Genomic DNA, 23,549 nt, shown 5'->3' with positions numbered 1-23,549 from the left:
ATGACAAATGGATCTAAAACGCTAAACTAAAACTGTGTTGTCTAAAAGGTAATTGATCCCTTGATGGGAGGATTAAACAAATTAAGAAACAATTTTTTTTTTAATTTAAAGTCTTCACAAGCGTTTAGGTTAAGTTTGGCTTTAACATCGTACGTATATTCTCCAGTAATTGTGAAGTCATTTAGAAATAGAATTTCAAAGTAAAAATATTTTCTGTAGCCCACTTGCATTTATGTATCAAATATTTGCTGAAAATACACATTCTTCATTTAAAAAAAAAAAAAACTACCTTGTCATAATCATGAAACGCTTGAACTGATTTTCAGGTGCGTTACAACTTAACTTAATTGGCTGGGGGTCCCTGAGGAGAGGATTAATATTAAGGAATAAAGAACAATTTCAAAGTATCCTTTCAGGCAACATACGAGGACCACTGACGAAAATGCTGTTTCGAACGCTTAGATGTGTTAAGTCAGTGTAGTGTTTTGCGGTGTGTGCACTGAGAAGTGTCAGCTGAGAGCCGGGGGGGAGGAAGAGGAAGAAAGATGGAAGGGAATAGAGACGAAGCAGAAAAATGTATAAATATAGCAACTAAAGCCCTTAACGCAGGAGAGAAGGACAAGGCGTTGAGATTCTTAAACAAAGCAGAAAAGCTCTATCCAACCCCCAAAGCGAAAGGTAATGTCTCAGATTTTGTTGATTAGCTACGCTAAGCGTTAGCATAGTACTGTAGTTGATAACGTTGCTGAAGCTAGCTAAAGTTAGCTACGTGCCAGACAGGTAGCCTACTGGCCAGTTACACTTTATAACAATGATGGAAAGCACGACACGTTGACTTGCTGTATTTTATTTTTGTAGGATGTTGTTGGAATACTGAGCTTAATTAATAAACGGTGAATTGGGTATCATAACGTATTAAACCGATAACGTAACGGCCGATGAAGTAGTGACGTCTCGTTAAATGGCTAACCAACGTTAGCTCATGCTATGTAGCGATGCTAGGTCGACGCTGCATTAACTACTTGGGACGGTGGTTACTAACCAATTTCTCAGCTTCCGGTAAGGTAGTTATGCAACTGTTGGTTATCGTTTAATTGTTAAATTTTACCTTGATAACATGTGGTCTACCTATTGTGCTGTATAATATACTCGCTGGTTTGTTTAAATATTGAATTGACAGCAATTTCAGTTTTGCAAGTGGGCAGTTCCCGACTAGTGTGGGGTGTAATAACTCTCTTGTGGTATTTTCTTTTGCAATAACAAGGCCAACTGACTAAGAAAAGGACGATCCTTACGCATCAGTAGCTATGTTAACCTTGATTGGCGCCAGTGACGTGATACCTGTCCCTTTATGAATGTATCTGTTTTTATCTAACTGCTGCTGTAATATTTTCTCATTCATTGCTTTCCGCCCAAATTGTTTCTTTTTTGTAATGAAATCCATGTTTGTGAGTGAATTGTGTGCTTAAACTACCTAGGACCACATGCATTGTCGTCACTAATCCAGCCGGAAAGATACAAATCATATTTATGAAATGTTCATCTGCGATTTGTAAAAGTCAGGGAGAATGTCTGTAGGTCTGCCAGGACTATTCTATTTGACTGAAACATCCTTCACGTAGAGGAAGGCATTGCGGGCTGAATTAATTGATGCAGTACAAATGAATGGCAAAAATACTGCTTGGAATTCAAATGCATAAGTATCATGTTGCAAATCAAATACCTTTACATTGTTTTCTGCCTGTGTGCATTCTATTATTTTTATTATTACATGTATGGTGAGTGTGGCACTTTATATGGCTGTGAAAATTCATTCACATTTTTCTGATATGTTCGGTTATTCCAACTGCGAAGACTGAACAAAGTCACATTTGTGAATGGATGTTTTCATCCTAATGTTGTGTGGTTTGGCTTATGTACAGTCATACACATAGTCAGCCTATGTGTATGACTGCTAAAAAGTGAAAGCCATACTGTGAAAGCCATACAGCTAGCTAGCATGGAAAAACGACAATGAACTTAAACTATACTTCTTTCAATCCTTTCTATGCCGACATTAGTATAATACTACACATCAGAGTACGACAGCTTCTTATTTCTGGTTTGAGATGTTTTCCCAGCCCCTTGCACGGTTTAAGAATAGGGCAGACACATCTAGATGGTATAAAACAAACTTGATTGAGTGAGACAATGACTGAGTCGTTTATTTCTGGCTAGCATTCTGTTGGCTAAACACTTGTCTGGTTGGCTTGGGCAGTGGTTGCCCTTACATGTTGACAGCAAGGATTTTGCCTTCTCATGTCATGCTGTGAAACATGATCTTTTCCATTCGCTGGACCTGTTTAGTTGCAGCAAATACTCAGGTTTTGCTTTAAGAAGGTTGTTCATTATGGCCACCAGAGAGCCAGCTATTTTCGCCTATTGACATTAGTCCCTCTGGAGAAGAGACCGGAGGTTTATGTGGCTTGAGTGAGAGGAGGTATCTATGTAACAGGGTTGCTCACCTCAATACCTTAATTGAATGATTCACCCAAAGCTGGGGGAAGAGTAGTAGTCGTCCATTAGCCAAGGCTAAGCTGGGGATGTGTGAATGGCTAATAGGGCTGGCGGGGGGGCATAGGGTCATAGTCCCATTTTTATTTCAGCTTTTCTGTGTATACATTATTTAATCAGTTCTGTTCGTGACAGAATTGTTGGATTCAAATAAGATTCCAGGAACTTTTTTTAGTTATCCATCAGGATTGGGCTGGGGATTAAATAAAAGATATCGAAAATGGAACATGAGTCCTCTTTCAAGTCAATGGTGTCTGTTCTATTATTTCTAGATATTTAATCACCAGCCCCAGAAGATTGCATCTTGAAGAAAAACAACCATGTGACTGCCCAGAAACACGACATGAAACTCGAGTCAATTTGAAATGCGATTTTCTTCTTCGTCATCTTTCTTTTTAAAGTGGTGGGGCAGTTCCACCTCTATGTAGTATTTGAATTGAATGGCCGTTTCTCCACCTGAAGTTTAGTTAAATTGAACCTACAATGTTTTCATGACAAGGCAGTTGCTTTTTTTTTGCTGTGATTAACATCAGTGGACTGAGTTCTGCAAACAGCCTGGCTACCTCAGATGAAGGGATCGGGTTTGAAAACGATTTTACAACGTTGCGAGCTAGCCTACATCATTGTTCGTAGCTGTGGCGGTCCTGGGAGAGCAAAGGGATTTTCTGTATTTAGACTGATAAGCAAAAGGAGGATTTTTAGCGTCTAGTTCCGTGCAACATGGGTCACTTCCAGAGATGCTTCCTTGTACATATTGACACCCATCAATCGATCAATCAAATGTTTTATAAGCCCTTTCTACATGAGCAGTTGTCATAGACTGCCTGTACAGGTGCCTAGTGTAAAGCCCGAAGAGCAAGCAACAACCAGGAAATTGATGCACAGTGGCTTGTAAGGACTCCCTAGTATAGTCAGAACCTTGGAAGAAAGCTCTCTTAGGGGTGTGCAGTCTTCTTCCAGCTGAGACTGGTGATGTCATTGAGTTTCGCCCAAAGAAGGATGCATTCCCATGCGTTGGTGTTGTCATCAGCTAGTGTTGGTGTACAGCGTCATCAGCTGTCCGATTGCTGTAACAGTGTAGTTAAACTTATGAAGGTGTCCTTAGATCTGTCAAACACCAGCGAAGTCTGAACAGAGCAACATGGCCTAGTTCTGACCTAAGTTACCAAATGGAGTTGCAGAGAGAGAGCGAGAGATACCGAGCAGTGTGGTTTTGCACACGTAATGGAATGCAATGTGTCGGCTGACATTTTTATTTATTTATTTTTGCCCCCGAAGCTCTTTCAGACCTGCTGGCTGAAAATGTACAAATGGAGCAGATAGCCTCTAAGAGGTGCGTCTTTCTTGACCCGTCCCTTCGGTGTGTCTGTCCAGTGTAGTGCTCCATTACCGCTCTGCCAGTGTGTATAGTAAATGAATGGAAGAGATGTTTCCCTGGGCATGAGTGCGCAGTCCAGGCGTCAGACAAGGACAGAACGACAGTGTGTTGACGGTCTGTCTGTGCTGACACGGAGGCTGCTTTGGTGCTGGTGGGTTGACACAGAGAACTCTCTTGTCTGGAGGAACCGCTCAGCAGAGTCTCTCTCGTGTTCATCGGAAGCAACCAAATAGGCCAATTTCTCAATAGATTATTTTTTGGGTTTTTTTGAGTGAAGGTTGCTCTTGTAGTGGTTTTTGCGCATCAGACTGAATGAATACACTGCTGGAGATACTTGCCCTCGGCTTTCCTAAAAGCAATCGCCGCTACAGTTCATCTGTGGAAGCCAACTGGATGCTGGGAACAGTGGAATTGTTATTTCTAATCTCTTTTGTTGGCTGGCAGCATTGTGGCCTCAGACTTTTAAGAGCCTAGTTTTTTAGCCTGCATGGCTGCGGCCTGTTTTCTGTCCTCTGTCTGTCTGCCTTTACAGTGGAGCAGAATGGTTTCAAAAGTTTTTTATTTTTTAGCCTGGTCCTCTATGGCTCTGAGGAAATCACCCCTGCCACTGGTCTTTGAATTGCCTAGCAGTCCCTCTGCTCAATCACTACTTTGCTTTCGTGTTCTCTTGTCTCCTAGCCTTGCTGGAGTCGTTGACGAAGAACGGCTCCTCTGCGGGGAATGGTGCATACTGCAGACAGCGTACGACAGACGGCTCCACCGAGGGCTCCCGGGCCCGGCCCGACGGGGAGGAGCAGGAGGCAGGAGGTGGAGAACCCAGCACCAAAGGCTTCACCAAGGACCAGGTGGACGGGGTACAGAGGTGAGTTAAGAGCCTGTTTCTTTACCCCCCCCCACCGTAAAAATCTTGTAATATTTTTACACTGCATGTGGGTATGTATGTCAGGTCCTCTCTTTTGCACCCCCCAGTCCCAGACAGCCATATGGTACAGTCCTCTGTCCCACACAGGGCGGTCTGCGTTTGGAGGTGTGAATGGGGGTCCACTTTCAGTGTGAAGTTTGTGGTATTGTGCAACCTGTGTTTTAGCAATGATCTGGAGTTTGGGAGGTTGCCCGAGTCTCGTTCATTTAGTTTGGTTATGTGCTTACGAGGGAAAGTGAAATGGATTTGTCTTACATTCCCCCACCCCTGCTGTACTTACTGGATTTTCTGTTGTGTTTAACCCATTCAAGTACACTGTGGAAAAGTATAAACCACGAGCCTACTGATTTCTTTTCTTCAGATTAGACAAAAGTTACAGTGTAAAATGAGTTAACAGGAGTTATTCTTTTTATTTCATTTACATTTTTTTCAGGAATCAAGTCTGGGTATTCATGTTGATCAGATCTTGGTAATTTTCTGTATGTTTGTTTTCTCAATCATATAACTGATCCACACTGTCCTACACCCAGCCCTAGATTATACTGTATATGCAAATGTTTATCCATTTTATTCTTTAATGTTAAACCTCTCAAAATAGTAGTAGTTGTATGGCGACAGGCTTCGCTGATGTCATAACACCCAACCCTATCTCCATTGTATTGACTTACACTACGTATATGTTTGGTGTATATGTAAGAGAAAGACCGTGTGTGTCTTTCTGTGTTTCCACAGATGCTTTTTATGTTATGGTAAAATCACTGTACTGTATATCCTAATAACTATTACGCTCTTATCATTTGAAGACTGTAGTATCCCAACAAAAACTTGCATAGTAGACAAACGCTTTAGCTGATTCTCCTCAGATTTCACCATTTTCATTACAGTTGTTAATTAGCATGCTTTATTGACAACAATGTATGCTTTTGAACAACGTGAATCCTGAAATGTAAATGAGAAACACATTTGTTAAAAGCAATTTTAATCCTCAGGACCACAACTTTTCAGTGACTCAGTCAATGGTTCAGTCAAGGGAGGGTAGTTAGTCCTTTCTGATAGCTAGTATCTGATAGCAGTCTAATCCCCTCATGTTAAGACCCCTGTCCTTTATGGACAGTCTCTGAGAGTCGCGTCCTCACAGATCCCTCTCCTAGCATGTGGCTTATACAGTGTCTAGGGATCCAGCAGATCGGCTGTGTCTAGATGATCCTCATGGTTCGGAGGGATCCCGGGTTTCCAGAATGATGTAACCCAGGCGCTGTAGTTCAGCACCTCCCTTGTGGTCACTGTCACATGCTGTCCCTGCGGGTCTCTGTGGGCTCCCAGCCTCCGGCGTCCCCTGATAAACAACAGGGTTGCTAATAATGGCTTATGTGTAGCCAGGGCTCGAAAAGCCAGTGATTGTAGTGGAGGATTCTGTCCGGTTCCAAGATCTTTTTCAGTGTTAATTAACCCTGCGGTTAAAGGGGAATGACCGTTCCCCGTCAGGGTAAACACACTTTTACGGCCTATACCATACACCCTTCTGTAGTGTCTAGCTCCAAAACTTTCTTGGCGTGTTGGTCTGGACTGTTAAATAGCAGCCTGCGCAGTGTTCTGCACACCCAGCTGTCGCCATGGGAACCTCTGGAACTTGGCGTGGTGCCCGTGATGCTTTTTGGGGGGGAGACTGGGGGGTGGGGGTTGTGAGACGGGCTGTGACACGTCTCGTTATGACTGCAATCACACAGGGCTTAGTAGGCCCCGATCTGATTCTGGTCCCACTTTAACAAGCATTTGAAAGTCACTGTGTTAGACTAGAAATGAACCTGCAGTTTGGGTTCAAACAGGTGTACAGACGGTGACTTAGGGCCTAAACTAGGACTGAAAGATAGGAGTAACTAATCGTTTATTTTTCTTTATATTCCGCCAGTGATAATTTTACACCTAGGTCTGTAGCTATGGTTCCCCCTGGGAGACTGAAGCCAATTTCTTCTTCAGGTCTTGCAATCCACTCAGTGTGTTGCGCTTGAACTCTCCCACAATGCACTTTCAACAGTGTTGATTTGACCCCTGGTGTTTTTAAAGGGTACTCCAGGAGCACAGCAAAGGATTCATGGTTCAGAACCAACCATGGTTGATTTACATTGAGGAATTATCCAGGAGCAAACAAACATTCAGTACTGTGCAAAGCCCTTAGGCACCTCAATAATAAATGGACTTAGTTTGACTTTCAGGTGCCTAAGACCTTTGCACAGTACTGTATTTATTTCAGGATCTTCTTTCCACTCTCTTTGGATAAAGATGTTTAATGAAGTCATGCTGAGTCACTCATCTCTGTTCTTCTAGGATAAAGCGGTGTAAGGATTACTATGAAGTACTGGGCACCAGTAAGGAAGCAAACGAAGAGGAGCTGAAGAGAGCCTATAGGAAACTAGCGCTGAAATTCCACCCTGACAAAAACCAGGCCCCCGGAGCCACAGACGCCTTCAAAAGTAAGCTGCTTGGCATGTGTTTTTTTGGGGGCTAATCTCTCTCTAGGTGGAGTGTAGACTCAATGCCTGCATTTAGACAGGCAGCCCGGTTCCGATCCACTAATTAGTCATGATGAGTCGACCCCCTGGTGTGATTTCTCGTTGTGGTGGGAGACGTACTGACTTGATGGCTGTTGTGGTTCCCGACAGAAATCGGTAACGCGTATGCTGTGCTTAGCAATCCGGACAAGAGGAGGCAGTATGACCTCACGGGAGGGGAGGAGCCTACCAGCCCTGGCCACGCCCACGGCCAAGGTTTCGACTTCCACCGAGGCTTCGAGGCAGACATCACCCCAGAAGACCTCTTTAACATGTTCTTTGGTGGAGGATTCCCATCTAGTAAGACACCTACGCGCAAGCACGCACACACCTGTTTCAGATTATGCTGTAATTGCCTGGAGTTCTGGTCACTCCCCCATGTGTAGTAAAACTAGCACCACACACACCACAGAGGTTCCGAGTCAATGTTTTCAAGAAAAATACTTGATTCATGACACACAGGAATACATTTGTATTGCTCAATCCTGGTCTCATCAGTCTTGCATCCCGAGTTGTTGCCAAGGCTGGCCGAGTCCCTGACTGGGTTTCTCCTCTTCACAGCGGCCGCCCACACGTTCACCAACGGGAGGGGACGCTACAGTCAGCAGACCGACCAACGGCAGGAGAGAGCGGAGGAAAGGGGAGAGGCATGTCTCTTTATTTTCACACCACCTGTCCGGCACTGCCTCATGGTATACGATCCAGCGAGTCCAGGACTCTTCGGGTTAGAGTGCCCTAGCCGACCCCCCACTACGAGCTTTGGGAGGCTCCACAGCATGTTGAGGGTTTTGATCCAGTGGAGGTCAAACCTCTTTCACACAGAGTTAATTTCTGCAAAGTCACTGTTCCCAAATTCCCAAATGGGTCTTTACATATCGAATTGCCACTTGCCAGTTAGCCGACTCTGAAGAGGCTTCGTCTTCCATGAACCTGTTCTACGGTTGAGAGTTCCCAAGAATCCAGAGGACACAGCGGCGTGTGTCTGACTTGTTATTTGTCGTTGTCCAGGGTGGCTTCTCCATGTTTATCCAGTTGATGCCCATCGTGGTCCTGATCCTGGTGTCAATCCTGAGCCAACTCATGGTGTCCACTCCCCCCTACAGCCTCTACTCCAGACCGTAAGAGGATTTCACTGTACATTCAAGATCCTATGCTCCTTGAGCTCAACCCAAACCTTTAAACCTGACTTATCTGTGTTTCTCATTTACTTATCTTTAAGTTCATACTGTTAGCCAGATCTTTTGCTACTGGAAAGATCAGTGTTCTTATTGTAAACATCATTGTAAAAATCTAGTTGGTACGACTCTACAAGTACTGTGAAATGGTGACACCTAGACCCATCTGTGAGGAGTTTGTCCAGCTATTAGGACAGCCGCTGTGTTAACACCCTTATTTTCCAAATGTTAATAAGTAATACTAGAGCACCTCTTAAAAATCGCTACGAAATGACCAGTTGTAAACAAGCATAACTTACAACAATCTACCAGTAAGGCCCTTCTCCATCTCATGTCTCTAAAAGTCGTACCCATAGCCTGATGTGAAGACACTGTATGCATGTGGAGAGCTTTGGTCTGGCTGTTCTCAGAACAGTCCAGTGTAACCCGGCTGGTCGTGACGGTGCCCTTGGTTCTGGCCCTTCCAGGTCCACAGGCCAGACGATAAGACGGCAGACGGAGAACCTGCATGTGGACTACTACGTCAGCAGGGACTTCAAGTCAGAGTACAAGGGCTCCAATCTGCAGAAGATAGAGAAGAATGTGGAGGAAGACTATGTGTCCAATGTCAGAAACAACTGCTGGAAAGAAAGGCAGACGAGTAAGTGTTGTGCCTTGAAAACACTTGGACACACACACACACCAAACCCCAATCCCGTAATAGCCTCTAAATAACTAACCTACATCAATTAAACTTAATTTATGAAATGGGATACAGTTCAAATATCCACACTCATTTCAGAAGTGTCAGCAAAGAGTCTTGTATTTGGTACAAAGACCATTCCTCTAAAACCGTGGGTGTAAATGGTTTACTTAAGGTGTTCTCTCTCCCGGTTTTAGAAACGGACCTGTTGTATGCTGCTAAGGTCTACAGGGACGACCGCCTGCGGAAGAAGGCGGAGCTAATGACCATGGATAACTGCAGGGAGCTGGAAAGACTAAATGACCTCTACAGAGGGGGATGAGGCCAGCCAATGCAGGCTCACACAGGACGCTTTTAGAAGATATATATATATCTATATATAAGAATAGATCTATGTATATGTAAATGTTTTTTTAAGGAAAATCCACAAAGACAGAAGGGGGGGGTGACAAATTCCCCAAAAAATCGTAGCCTTACCATGGATGTTCTGAGTTGTCCCTGGTCTCACCCCCTAACCTTCCCCGTCCCCGTGCTCCTCACCCCACCTAAACACTCGTCTCTCCCTGGGAACTGCCTTGCTGCATCTCAATGAACCAACGGAACGATAGGCTGACAAACCTCCCCAAAAACACGGCCTCTCTTTCTCTTAGCTTGTCTCTTTGTGTTTTCCAAAAATAGGAAGCCACTCTGGAAATGAACACTGACGGAGATATGTATGTTTGTCCTTGTTGATTAGTGGGGCATTAAGCATTCTGCAACAAGAAAATCACTATCTTCCATCTAGATTATAACTACTTCACCTGCTTGACTTAACTTTATGACTATGAAGAAGAAAATCATTCAGACTCCTCTGGAGTCGCTGTCCTCCTTCCTGTCCGCACATTAGCAGCGCTAGTTTCATGGAGAATCCGGAGAACGCTTCCTAGCTATTTACCACTGGTGAACCGTGTGGGACGTTTCAAGGACCTTCAAGTTCATTCCACAGAAGAAATTACCATGGTTCCCCTCAAAAACATTGCTGGTCAGAGAAAGATTGTTGTTGGGACCATGAATGAAATGGATGTCTTAACTGCTATTATTGTTCATCCAGTTGTACATTTTGAATGTTTTGAAGTTTATGGAGTTATTTAACTAAAAGAATCAAGGTTTTTCTTCATTGCTCGACTAATGATTTAAATAAACGTTAAATTATTACCAGAAGCAGTTGTTATTTGTTCCAAGCACAAGTTGTGCAATTGTGTACATAAAGCATTGTGTACATCAAGCATATTAAATGTTTGAAGTGTGTTTTGCCACACTTAACTGTTCAACGTATTGCTGCTTCGTTATGGTTTTGCAGACAACGATAAGCCTAGACTTGGACTAAAAAAACAAGCTCAATGGAGTTTTCTAATGAACTACAATTTTTAGTCTTACACTAGGCTTAATCTTTGTCTGCGAAACCGGCCTGTATGTTTAGGTCTTCTTCTCTGTCAGTGAAACTGGCCACGTGTGGCTAATTATATTGTTGCAGGTACAGAAGAGTGGACTGCACTGTGGGTAGGTAGGAAACTATAATCCATCCCTTGAATCTATTTAACATTCATCAGCAAACCAACATGAAATGAGTGCACAGGAATCACTGGGGTAAAATAGACTTATCTACTAATTAAACCCATAAATATCTAAAGAGTTATCTCTATCATAGCGTCTGTTCCAGCATTGACAGCACCACTGAAGCCATCTCCATGTTAAAATCATCAATTTCAGTGTAATTCTTACGTTAATAATGATCGTTTACATGGGTTTTGGTCTTAATTTAAGGTGGTGGTGGGAGAGATTAATTGTCCTTTGTATAGCGCATTTGATTTATGGGTTAGATTTAGCGGCTATAAATGCTAGTAGTAACGAGCTGTGACCACCGTTTACTCTGGAATCCGCGGAGGGTTACCTAACTGGTAATGGTCACATGTACCAAAGTATCTTGTCGCGAATTGGCTTATTAATGACACATGACTAGCTCCCAACACGGAAAAGGAATTGCGGTGTTTTTTGTCAATATTGTGGGCATCGAACTGCAGCTATTTGTGATGATCCAAACGTATTTTCTATATGTCTGTGCGAAAAATATTTTCTACCGACGTTTTATTGCAATAATTAACCATCTTGGATTCGTATGCTGACCAGTTTGAAACTTTCTAACTCTTGCATCAGGTGTATTGTCATCATGCAATCCAAATACTCAATCTCGGTATTCCAGGGTATACTTTATTCCTTTGGATTTCTGACCTGCGTATCAGCATGTAGTAAAGAAAGTGAACCTGAAACACCAGACTGGCGAATGACCTTAAAAACTATTCGCAACGGGATTCATAACATTGACAAATACCTCAACGTTGCTCTGGATTTGTTCGGAGGACAGGATGGAATGTGTCACTATAAATGCATTGATGGTAGGTTTAACAGTGACTCACTCACTTAAACTCAGCCAATACTAAATTGCTTATTTTATTAAGACCAACCATGTACACAGTTTGAATGTCGTTATCCACAGACGGAGCAGATTATGGACCACTGTTTAGCTGTATTTTGTGGTAAACCTTTAAATTGGTCCAGACTGACTAACAACACTTAGCAGTCTGCAACGAACTGGTTATCTTAACACGATAAAAGAATGAAAAGTCAGAATACCCTTACCTTTGCTGTTTCCTCGCAGGTTACAAACCAGAGCCCCGGCCAGGCTACAAACCACCCCCACCCAACGGCTGTGGCTCACCCCTGTTTGGATTCCAGGTGAGCCTGTGTCTTGTCTGACTTTGACCTACTGCAGTGGTGGGTGCAGTATATGCCGATTATAATTTATTTGTTCCAGCCCTGCACTAACTCAACTAATTCAGCAATCAGCAGTTGTTCATGGTAATGGTATTACCATATTGTGTTGCACTGAACACAGTTGTGTGTGAGCAGTGATCTGACAGTCGTCTACTTTGTCTACTGTACAGTTTGACATGGGAATCCCGTCCATGACCAAGTGCTGTAACCAACATGACCGTTGCTACGACACCTGTAACCGCGATAAACACGACTGTGACGACGAGTTCCAGGAATGCCTGGAGACCATCTGCAGGAAAATACAGAAGACCTTGGGACTGGCCCAAAGTGTCCTAGGTAAGATGGCATCTGGGTTATCTCTTTAAGAACACCCGGTAGCCAAGTAGGGTTTGTTATTGTGCGACTCCGTGTCGTTCTTCTCTGTTCGTCTTCTCAAACGTGACGATTGATGGACACAACCCTGATTCACTTATTGACATGTTTCCAGTGTTGAAAAGTGAGTACAGCTTTGCCGAAGTGTTCCATACCTTTATTCAATGCTGTGCTCCCCGCTGTCTAACATCTAATTTCACTGGAGAGAATCTGGTTTAACCAGGATAACCAGCCTTGTTGGAAAGAGCCTAACCCTACTAACCCTGATATTCTGTGTGTGGCAAAATCTAGTAGATGATACTACGGTTTCCATCTCTCTCTCTTTGTACAGCTTGTGAAAATACGGTGACACTGCTCTTTGAGGCTGTAATGCATTTGGGCTGCAAGCCCTACATGGACAGCCAGAGAGACTCCTGCATCTGCAAATATGAGGTCAAGACGGATCTCTGAGCTGACACAGAGGGGATTCTGGGATTTGGGGGCGGCAGATAGCCTAGCAGTTCGGGTGTTGGGTTAGTTACCCAGAGGTTGCTAGTTCAAATGTCCGGCCCCCGAAAAGTAGACAAATCCATTAATCCGCTGTTGAGCAAGGCACTTCGCCAAAATTTCTACAGGTTTGCCGCTAATAATGGGTTGGTTGATCCTCTGGCCGTGACCCCGCTCTATGAAGGTGTGTCAGGACGAGCTGGGATATGCAAAATAACATCATATATGTGTGATACACCAATGAACAGGTGTGAAATAGAGCAAATGTAATACTTCTCAGGGTTAAAGCTACTAAAGTTGCGATGAATGAATGTATGGTTATCTTTTTTTTTTTCTTCAAAGTAACTTTGTTGTAATTTTGCAAAACTGTTTCTATGCAAAAAAAAATTGTTGGTTACTGATGTGTAATTTGTTTATAAAAAACTATTTTATTTAGCACAACAAAATTCATAAAATCTAATAAGACACTGAAGGAGAAATGCATCATTATAAGCAAATAATGCTACATTGTAATGTGCAAGTGTAAGGTGCTACATTATGTAGTTCGTCTTAAGTGTTTGTTTGAATACATTGTAATTATTCAAGAGCAATTGACATGTTCTGTTTCTAAAGTGTGCCTTTATGTGTATAATAAGTTATTATTAAAATATCTAGAAGTTGAACTCCATTATTGTGATGTTGGAAACATTTAGGGTTTTGGCACGTGAAAGGTTCCCGTCCGAGGATGAAAAATGGAATACATAAAACTGAATACTTAACTTTGGCATACATGTACATGAGAGTTACAAACATTGTCTAAATATTTACCTAAGAAGGGATAGTTGTCTTTGAGATGCTGTTGTCTGCGCATTTGCAAAACACATACAGTGCAACTGAAATTAATGTTTGACAACATCACATTTTTCTCTAGCTCATTTCAGCTGGAGGGAACAGAGCCCTCCAGTTGTTCAGCAAGCAGTGTAATAAGAAGGACGAACAAGCTTACCCTCTTATCACACTGCTCTTTCAACCAGGAAGTAATTGTAATTTGTACGTGGAGGAGAGTGCCGTTCCGGCCAACATCACATTTTATCTGGCAGGTGCCCAACCCACAACAAATGGTCACTATAGCCTGAAACGAGTTAATCCTGTCATCCTGTCAGGAGAAGTTGTAAGGACCAAAAGAAGAGTTTTGAAATTAAACTTAGTTTGGGCAAACCCAGATTTGTGGCAACAAACCCTGATTAAACAGGACGCATATTGTCATTAGCTCTGTGAGTTATGTGAACCTGGTTCAGATTGGGAACAAAATGCTGCCTACTCCTCTGTCTCGCTGGCTATAGATTTACATGTTTACAGATACTGGATGAACAGATTGGATTACAGGTTGGTGGTTGCTGTCAAACACCAGATACAATGAATTTACCTACAACGTTACTTGAGAGAAACTTTGTTCATTTCATTTGAAAATGGTAGACCTGGTGAAGCACACAAGTCGTACGTACAGTCTACACACATACACACTACTCCTTTACCTGCAGTCTACTGGCATCATTAAGATACTGCCACATTTTTCAGGGAACAACAAGTTAATTATTTCCCTGACAAAGTTGGCAAGAGTGTTCAGTAGAGTTATGTTTCTAATAAAACTATTGGGACCAGTCAAACTTGTTGAACTTTGGTCATGGACACGGTCTGTGTTAACATTCTACGGGGACTACGCCTTCTTCTCTCTGTCTCCTCAGATACTCAACCATAACTGATGTTGGAGCTTCTACCATACTGGGCCTCAGATCTTGGTCAAATCTCAGACAGGGCATACACGCTGTGTAAACAATAACTCTGAGCTATGTTAGCTCACTGGTGTATTTGTTTGTCCCCAGAACTATTTTAGTCCACATATCTGTTTGGCCACTGATCTACTGTGTTGGTCCACCGATCAGTCTTAGTCCATTGTTATGTTATTTCACTGATCTATATTAGTGCAGTGATCTATGTTAGTCCACGGAGCTGTGTTAGGACATGTATTTAACTTATATTTTTCTGGGAAATAAACAGTCACATTTACACACTCACCCACCATCTCAGTAACACAGTATACCTTTGTATTAAAACCCATACAAAACAAAAATAACAAAGAACAGGTTCATACCCACACACACAACGTCTTAACACATTGGTTGTATGGGATTTTATTATGAACATGCAATGTCTCAATAACATTACAAGTTCATATTAAAACCCATACAAACAATGTCTCAATAACATTACAAGTTCATATTAAAACCCATACAAACAATGTCTTCATAACACATTAAATGTTCATATTAAAACCCAAACAAACAGCGTCTTCGTAACACATTAAATGTTCATATTAAAACCCATTCAAACAGCGTCTTCATTACACATTAAATGTTCATATTAAAACCCAAACAAACAGCGTCTTCGTAACACATTAAATGTTCATATTAAAACCCATACAAACAGCGTCTTCATTACACATTAATGGTTCATATTAAAACCCATTCAAACAGCGTCTTCATTACAGATTAAAGGTTCATATTAAAACCCATTCAAACAGCGTCTTCATTACACATTAAAGGTTCATTTTAAAACCCAATACACCCCCATACGACCCATAGTGAATATGTGTTAGACACTTTATTTTCAATAAGAAGTAATAATTCTTCAAATATTGACACACATGAGCATACACATTTATGGCCCTGTGACCTCTGGCATAAATGTGCTAGGAGCATATATGTACACATGGATGTTTATATATGTCCTTGTGAACTTTGATCTTTTAGGCATCAATCAAGTCTCTGAACTAGAAATATCAAAGACTGCCCTCTGGAATTGAACTAACAAGCTGGTATTGATTCCAACATGATATCCATTTATCTATGTATAATGTATTCTAAATCCAGTTCATGTATCTATACATTTTACAGCTGCAGCATCTTGAGTAAAAAACTTTTTGTGTTGTTGATTTTTGCATTCTATTGCATTCTATTGCTTTCACTAGATTTTTATATATAGTGAAACAATACAATAGTATTTCATCAATCTCAGTAAAAACCACATTATTCTTTTTTTTTTTTTGTGACGGGATGTGCACAGTTTTTCTTTTTATACAGACATTTCCAAAACTCAGAGGACTGAGGTTATAATGCTCTCCTGGTCCTGGACCTTTTAGTTATTTCCTTTTATTAGCTGTCTATTCAAACACAAGTGCCTCAGAGCCCTGAAGTATGGAGCCTATAACCTCAGGGCTGCCCATGCAATTCTGTCTGTGGTAAATAGAGGTGTTTGTACAGCTCTATGTTCTGAGCAACCAATTGAATACCTGGGTTCCTTTGTCTAGTTTAGGACCAAACATAAAATTTTGATTTGTGCATCCAGTCTCCAACATGAGTAACCCACCACATTGTTTTAATGTGTATGGTTGAACATTGGTGGCTAACTGTAAGAATGGCTAGAAACTTTGTGAGCCGCATTCCAACTGTGCACTTGTTATCATGATGCGTATGTTTATGTCCTATATAATATGCTGATACAAATATGTTTTTGTCTATTAAAAAATTGCACGAATCAAATTTAAAAATGAAAATAAAATGAAAATATCTGACCTTCAAATACACCTCAGAGTCTCCCCATTTTTGTCCTCTGACTCAAACCTGTCTTATTATCACTTAATGAAACCAAGTTTCTAATCAGAATATTACTATGTGCACATCAGTGTCAGTCAGTGCTTGACTTGGGCCGAAACGACGTTCTGGTACTTCTAATTTTAGGCAAACAGCGTTCCTGTTCCTTTTTTAGGCAAGCCTTATTAACACATTTTGTTGAAGTCTGATATGCGATTTTTCAGTTCCTGCACTTATTTTATCCCATGTCTAGCGCTGGGGTCAGTAAACCTTAAATAAGGGTGTTAGATGACAATTCCTTAATTTAAACGTTTTACTATAAACATTTTATCTGATGAAAACTGAGCCATTAAGGATTGTTGCTTCTAACTTTCTTTTGACAAAGTCACAGGCATCTTTCAACGCTGCTTTGTGTTCTGAATCCCTTTTTATATCACATGCCGAAACATGTTTCGTGATAGTTGTAAACAGTGTGGGTTAACCGTTTGCTATATATTTAATGCATATTCCCACAAAAACTGCCATTCTAACTAACACAAAACTTGGTTAAACTGCGTTTGCTTGCGTTTACTTCTCTCACACTACGGCACTAATAATTTTTTTAGCATTTTTGTTTTGTTACAAGGTGAAAATATACGGAAGTTGTTTATAGCAACGCTTGACTGGCATAGCCAGTTTGCCAATGGTATGCAGATTATCCGGAGATCAGCAAATCACATAAAGGGGCGGTACATGTCCTTTTCCGTCTTTCAGTCTTTGCTGATACATTATTCACTTGTGTACATCAAAAGAAAAGTAGGTTACGCCTCAACCATGTCGCTTTCAGGGGATATAGGCACAAACGGTAAGAAACGATCTTAATTACAAAATATTGTAAGCGGTGATAGCGTGTGTGTTTTTTGTAAAATAATTCATACAATGCCAAATAATAGGCTACTTTAGAAGGGAATGTAACTAATTAGGATGTTCCTGAGATGAGCAACGACAGGATACAAATTAATTCGTTATTGAATTGTGTCTGGATCAAAGATTTCACAATTCCACCCCATTTGTCTCGCTTTCTTACATAGTTCATAAGGTGTTTGTCCGCAGGCTATCTGTTGTTTTAGCTAAGGCTGTTTCCATGGTTTGCGAAATAAGAACAGATCACCGCAGGCTACAATTAACAAAACCTGATTTTGTATCCAGTATGTGGAACTGTTTAATATTTATCTTGCTAAATTATGTTGTGATTTCTGTCTCTACTCATTCACAGGGAGCGTTGAAAAAGACAGCAAACTAGCAGAGACAAGTGAGTAGCTTACTCATCGTCGACATTACTTCAATTAGGTCATTGTTCTTATGCAGTGTCTTTTGGACATTTTTGGGTGAAGTGCATATATTACCTATTTTGGTATTCCATCAGAAAAACTACTTTTTTAGCTTTCCCTAAACCCAATGGAAATGCACGCAAGAAGAACTGAACGTCACAACACATGGACATATAGATAAACCAAATGTTTATGTTTGGCTTTGCAATTTTTTTTTGTATGTGTTGCCATTTGGAATCCATGTGTGGTAGTACATTTGGTTATTCCCTGAGGATAGAAAAGTAATTTCAGAAGAATGGTGCTCTGCATAGAGACCCATCCAAATGGAAAGTAAGTTCGAGGTAGCCCAACTCCTCGGAGTATACGCAGTAGCTTACGTTAATGTTGCAATAATTGACCCGATCATTACAACATTTACAGAATGTAAATTGCCTGTTTGATGTTTACATTGACCAAGCATGCAGCAAAACTCGTACAGTCTTGTGCTAGTGTAAGTAGCACATAAGGAACATGAACTAATAAAACTGCTGGGGTTTTCCTTTTCATATGCAGTATGCCATAGACGAACATGCCTATTCATGTTTTGTTTCTTTCTCTCCTTTCAAGATCAAGGTGGCCTGACAGAAACAGATGGGTTTATCTACAGGTGACTATTACTAATAATGTGTTATTGTTATAAACGGGACACACTTCAATGTGTTTCAAACATGTCCGCTGCCAGTTCCCCTGAACAAATTGATTAGCTCCCTTGATAAAGATGAGGCAAAAAAAATATGTATAATACCTATACTATTCACACATGTCCAATATATTGTGTGCTTATTTTTAACCATACAAGGGCACCTTCCCTTGCATGGTTAACGGCACTGACCCATTTCCTTGTATATTTAAGATTTTTGAAGTTATTGTAAGGGATCTTTTACAATCTCATCATATAGAATCTAATCGGAGATCCTTATGTTTGTGTATATGGACTGCCCTCTTGAATAAAACAAAAAACAATGGGATTCCAACTGAGATAGTCATTGTAAAAGGCTGATTTTTGTGACACTTGGCAAACTCCCAGTCTGAAATGTGCAGATTGCTTTCTTTCTGGTAACCCTTCCAAGTAGATTATTGGCATGGGGGTGTCATGGAATTGTAGGTTTGGACCCCAAGATTCATCCGAGTTCTGGAACTCTAAGGGACAGTTCTCTGGGCACTAAAAATGACTCTTAGATTACCAGGATTTTTATACCCCACCAAAAGACAAGAAGTCGTGGAAAACCGCATAGTTCATTAAGATTTTATTCATCAGAATCTTTAGGGGACCCCATAAAAACATGTATTACTTCTTAATAACAAACATTTTCTCTTGGCAACTTATTGTATTAGTCTGTTTGCCCATACATTTGAGAACCATGTGTAGCTTATTGTCTGAGTTTTATGTTACACAAATATCTTTTGCTCATCTTTATCAAAGATGCCAGTCATTTCGGATGCCTGTAATTCTTAATTCCTCAGGTAACCGATAGTAATATTTGTAATACTGTCTGCTAAAACCCACAAGGACAACGCAGTAGAGGTGTTTACACTGAATAATGTTTTGTTTCTTTTAGCAATTCGTTCTCTATGGACCCAGCGGAGGAGTATAAGATGGACCACAAGCGTCGCGGCACGGCGCTCATTTTCAACCAGGAGACTTTTTACTGGCAGTTGGGGATGCATCCCCGCAGTGGGACCACTGCGGACCGCTACAACCTAGTCAAAAGGTAGAACTTCAGATACAGACCTTCTTTAAAAATAATAGATTTTGCTGGTTAAGCAGGTTTTGATGAACATAGTTTAAAGGCCTGGTGTTGATGCCCCCCCCTCCCATAATTTCCGGGTAATAATTAAGTACCTAGCTATGAATCTTTTCAGTGAAAATGGCCATGAAGGTTAATATCTTTTATCATTTCCTCAAACAAGAATTTCTGCTAGGATTGTGGTGGTGTGAGTTGGGAAGTGAAAGCTTTTAATATCAAGCTGTGATTTGCATTAAGGTTTTGGTACTTTCATTGTTATTGGTTTGTTAACCACTGTGCCATCTTTTGATGTCACCTGATCAGGTGGAAATCCAATACTTTCAAACCTATTACACAAAAAATGTGTATTCATTTTCTGTATTTCATTTTGTAGAAATATCTGCAAGAAAACCAACTTTTCTTGACTGCACTGGGACTTTATAACATTGAGACAGTGCTAGTTACATCTGTCTGCCTATATGCCTAATTTTGTCAATTGTTTTTCCTGTTTCAGATTACAGGACTTGAACTTTGATGTTCAGGCTTATGATGATCTGAAGGTGGAAGAAGTTCTGGATAAAATCAGTGATGGTAAGTAGGATGAATTGATACCATTTTAAATCATCAGTTTATGTAGATGTACTGTATCACAAATGTCTGGTGTCCTAGCTGCGGAGGCCAACCATTCAGATGCCGACTGCTTCGTCTGTGTGTTTCTGAGCCATGGAGAGAATGACCACGTCTATGCTTACAATGGAAAGATCTACATCCAGGAAATTGCTGCCTTGTTCAAAGGAGACAAGTGTAGGAGCCTTGTGGGCAAGCCTAAGATCTTCATCCTACAGGTACAGTCGCCACTTTAAATGGAATAGAGCCATGTCTTACAGGTTAAGGTAAACGTTTATGTTGTCACACCCCCCCCCCCCAAAAAAAAATTAAAATAAAGGCCTTTCTGATGTCGACATTGTAGTGACTGTGTGATTTGATTGACGGCGACAGGCATGCCGTGGGGACAAGCACGACGACCCGGTGGTCCCCATGGATGTGGTGGACAGCGAGGTGAAGACCAACGAGGTGGTGGTGGACGCCGGCGTCGTCCATACCCTCCCCGCTGGGGCCGACTTCCTCATGTGCTACTCTGTGGCCGAAGGTGGGCAAGATGTGACCCTTAAATGTTTTCTTGTGAATTTGGATGACCACAGAGAGCAGGGCAAAATCAACTATGGTCCCGGGGGGCCGAATCAATCAGTTACACTCGCCTGGTGTCCCGAGTCTGAATCACTCCCTTATTAGATAGAGAAGGGGGAGAAAAACAGAAGTGTTTTGGCCCTCCAGGAATGGATTTGACTAGCCCGGGTATATGTCACTGATTAGAGAATAAGACGTAAATGTATTGAATTCAATATTGAAATTCGTCATCACAGTTACTATATGGAAAGTTATTTTTTTCTTCACAGTATCCAAAATACTTCTCCTACTTATGTTCAGTTGTGTAATCATTTTGTTATCCTTGGCTTCTCACCAGATTTGAAAGAGATATATTATATTGTTCTGTGCAGGTTACTATTCGCACCGCGAAACAATCAATGGATCCTGGTACATCCAGGATCTGTGTGAGGCCTTCCGGAAGTTCGGAGATTCTCTGGAGTTCACCGAGCTCCTAACGCTTGTCAACAGGAAGGTTTCCATGAGAAGCGTTGGGAACTGTAAGGATCGAAATGCCATCGGGAAGAAACAGGTCCCCTGCTTCGCCTCCATGCTGACCAAGAAGCTTTACTTCCGACCCAAGAAGCAGTAGTGACTCCATCCACTCAACATCAAATATGTAAGCCCTGTTTTTTCCCCTGAATCATGTGATTTCAAAAGGGTGGTCCTTGACTATTATTGTCTCTGAATGCTTGCAATTTTATTTCTTTGTTTAACTTAAGTCTATATATAGATTTTTAATGGCTTATCATGACAACCAGGCAATGCACAAATCAAGCTGTCTGTCCCTTTAAAAGTAGATTGTACTGTGTTGATTTTTTTATGCAATGTTATTTTTAACACGCATTCTGTTCTGGTAAACTTTATTTAAAGCATTTACCAAACTAGTGAAACCTGCTTGACTTCAGGGCTATACAGGGCATTGTCCCGTAGGTGCTGAAAACAAAAGGTGTTGAGTGTTATGACAATGGTTTTTCAAGTGATAGTTTGATCTAGGGTACATGTGTGTGAAATTCCGCTTACCCTGAGTTGTTCTTGAAGACTCATGGAGTCATTTCTCACAAGCCATTTTTCACCTCAGTCCCAGCCTGGAATTAGCATTGTTAGCATCGTCCAAAAGCACAAGTTGGAACTGTGCGAAGGGGATTCTGTCAGTAATACGATTTACAACGCTAGTGCCTATAGGCCTGTTCTGTTACACTACTGCTATTTCTTAACATCGACTAAGGTTCGCTGGGCTTGACCCATGAAGATAATGGTGAATTGTGTGAAGGCGGTTTGGTTCAGGGGTTTACTTTTTGCCTTGCCACCAACGGGTTGTTGGTTTAGTCCTCAAATGTTGTGCTTTTGTCTGCGTTATGAAGGAGGTAGTGTCTCTGGGGTTAACATCCCCGCCTTAGGAGTTAAATCCCCAGAAGAGGTTCCGAGTTCAGCCCAGAAAGGCATCTTTAAGGTGGGGACAAAACCCCTGTTTCACTTTCTCACCTGGTGTCTACAGAACAGGCAACCACAACTGCCTGTCCTTTCATTATGTAGACAATCACCTTTCTCCAGCTAAATGTGGATTTCTACAGGTTACATCCATATGCTGTTGCCTCTTTACATGGACTCTGCTTGATCAGTCATAAAGGGAATGTCTCGATCTGTATTTCGACATGCTTAGCTGTGTACATTTGAAATGTAGCATTGCGTGTTTATATATATATATTTTTTAAAAGCAACGTTCGAACAACCACTCCATTAATTGGACCTCAGGGACTGAAGTGTGCAATGTTTCGAAGACATTAAGAGAACCTGTTGTCACATGATCTTTTGTACGACCCAGGAAGACCAAACCAAAGTCAGAGTTCATTGGCCCCTTCGTAGTAGTGCCTTTGTCTAGCGACTTCAAATAAATTGTCTAAAATTAAAGTAAAAACATGATCACTAATTAACATTATCCTTTTAGGTCAATCGACTGCCCTTTTTCCAACAAATCCTTTAGTAGTTGTTCTTACACTGCAGGCATATTCATTGGACAAGAGGTAGGCTTTAAGTGCTTTTTATATCAGACAATGCCTATCAACTGACAATAGGCACTTGGAAATGACTAGATCCATGGCAACGAATGAGGTACTGCCAATTTGTATGCAAACCTGATTGGTGGACACATTTGTATTCGAGATGTATTATCAAATAGGGGTGAATGTAAGGAACCACTGCTTTGTAGGGAACTCTTTCTACTTCTGTTCAACCAGGGACCTTTTTTTGTTGCCGTTTACGTTAGAAATACGGTGGCTACATTCAGCAGGCATTACGTACCAGTGACTACACTACATTATTGAAATTAGTTTTAAGCGCATGATGAAACTCTACAAACCAACTCATTACTTCAGTGTCATTCTGGATAAGGTCTCAGAGCATCCATGTTTGCATTGTGCCATTGTAAACAGAATATAATTTGCATGCGCACATGGATGTAATTGGTTTGGATTGTTTTTAACGCGCCTGGGGCGCATTTTCAATGCTTTGTATTCTTTGCACGGGCCCCTGACGGTCCCAAGCAATTTTCTCTGTAACAAAAAATATCATTTAGGTTTTTTCCTATTTTCATGTGGAAATAGATCTTCCAACCACACAATTCCAGTTGTGAATTTGTAGAAATGTTCAGGTATTTGATGACTTAAATGAACTTTTGTATTGAGGTGTAATAAAATATTTAAATGTTGTC

General features: G+C 41.3%; 3 protein-coding genes across 4 annotated transcripts; all 3 read left to right on the top strand.

Moving 5' to 3' along the window:
- The first annotated feature begins 545 nt into the window (after nucleotides 1-545).
- On the top strand, nucleotides 546-10,459 carry dnajb14 (DnaJ heat shock protein family (Hsp40) member B14). 2 transcript variants are annotated; one of them, XM_010888397.4, is made up of 8 exons: nucleotides 546-678; nucleotides 4,610-4,793; nucleotides 7,179-7,324; nucleotides 7,514-7,702; nucleotides 7,964-8,049; nucleotides 8,411-8,520; nucleotides 9,045-9,217; nucleotides 9,457-10,459. In XM_010888397.4, exons 1-8 carry the CDS (start codon nucleotides 546-548, stop codon nucleotides 9,579-9,581), a joined length of 1,146 nt encoding a protein of 381 aa, XP_010886699.1. In that variant the 3' UTR covers nucleotides 9,582-10,459. The 2 variants fall into 2 exon arrangements, with proteins under 2 accessions (XP_010886699.1, XP_034147134.1); XM_034291243.1 differs by lacking the exon at nucleotides 546-678 and adding an exon at nucleotides 752-1,059 and having other exon boundaries at nucleotides 9,457-9,581.
- Nucleotides 10,460-11,258: 799 nt separating this feature from the next.
- On the top strand, nucleotides 11,259-13,595 carry pla2g12a (phospholipase A2, group XIIA). The gene is made up of 4 exons (XM_010888398.5): nucleotides 11,259-11,691; nucleotides 11,955-12,031; nucleotides 12,241-12,406; nucleotides 12,774-13,595. The coding sequence occupies exons 1-4, from the start codon at nucleotides 11,415-11,417 to the stop codon at nucleotides 12,890-12,892; spliced, it is 639 nt and encodes a 212-aa protein (XP_010886700.2). The 5' UTR covers nucleotides 11,259-11,414; the 3' UTR covers nucleotides 12,893-13,595.
- Nucleotides 13,596-17,294: 3,699 nt separating this feature from the next.
- Nucleotides 17,295-23,546, top strand: LOC105020987 (caspase-6). Its single transcript, XM_010888399.3, has 8 exons — nucleotides 17,295-17,401; nucleotides 17,813-17,848; nucleotides 18,474-18,513; nucleotides 19,466-19,618; nucleotides 20,148-20,224; nucleotides 20,303-20,478; nucleotides 20,633-20,783; nucleotides 21,193-23,546. Exons 1-8 carry the CDS (start codon nucleotides 17,371-17,373, stop codon nucleotides 21,429-21,431), a joined length of 903 nt encoding a protein of 300 aa, XP_010886701.1. The 5' UTR covers nucleotides 17,295-17,370; the 3' UTR covers nucleotides 21,432-23,546.
- Nucleotides 23,547-23,549: the final 3 nt, after the last annotated feature.

The sequence above is a fragment of the Esox lucius genome, chromosome 25 (genome assembly GCF_011004845.1).
Source record: "Esox lucius isolate fEsoLuc1 chromosome 25, fEsoLuc1.pri, whole genome shotgun sequence".
In the NCBI taxonomy this organism is placed as follows: domain Eukaryota; kingdom Metazoa; phylum Chordata; class Actinopteri; order Esociformes; family Esocidae; genus Esox; species Esox lucius.
The sequence above is the reverse complement of the archived record's forward strand: the minus strand, read 5'-3'. Positions and strand labels throughout refer to the sequence as shown.

Excerpts from the sequence above, each read along its gene's own strand:
- pla2g12a (XM_010888398.5), top strand. The coding sequence starts at position 11,415 with ATGCTGACCAGTTTGAAACTTTCTAACTCTTGCATCAGGTGTATTGTC. Across the intron at positions 11,692-11,954 it reads TCACTATAAATGCATTGATG|GTTACAAACCAGAGCCCCGG; the intron begins GTAGGTTTAACA and ends GTTTCCTCGCAG. Across the intron at positions 12,032-12,240 it reads CACCCCTGTTTGGATTCCAG|TTTGACATGGGAATCCCGTC; the intron begins GTGAGCCTGTGT and ends TCTACTGTACAG.
- dnajb14 (XM_010888397.4), top strand. The coding sequence starts at position 546 with ATGGAAGGGAATAGAGACGAAGCAGAAAAATGTATAAATATAGCAACT. Across the intron at positions 679-4,609 it reads TCCAACCCCCAAAGCGAAAG|CCTTGCTGGAGTCGTTGACG; the intron begins GTAATGTCTCAG and ends CTTGTCTCCTAG. Across the intron at positions 7,703-7,963 it reads TGGTGGAGGATTCCCATCTA|CGGCCGCCCACACGTTCACC; the intron begins GTAAGACACCTA and ends TCCTCTTCACAG.
- LOC105020987 (XM_010888399.3), top strand. The coding sequence starts at position 17,371 with ATGTCGCTTTCAGGGGATATAGGCACAAACG. Across the intron at positions 17,402-17,812 it reads AGGGGATATAGGCACAAACG|GGAGCGTTGAAAAAGACAGC; the intron begins GTAAGAAACGAT and ends ACTCATTCACAG. Across the intron at positions 20,479-20,632 it reads CTAAGATCTTCATCCTACAG|GCATGCCGTGGGGACAAGCA; the intron begins GTACAGTCGCCA and ends TGACGGCGACAG.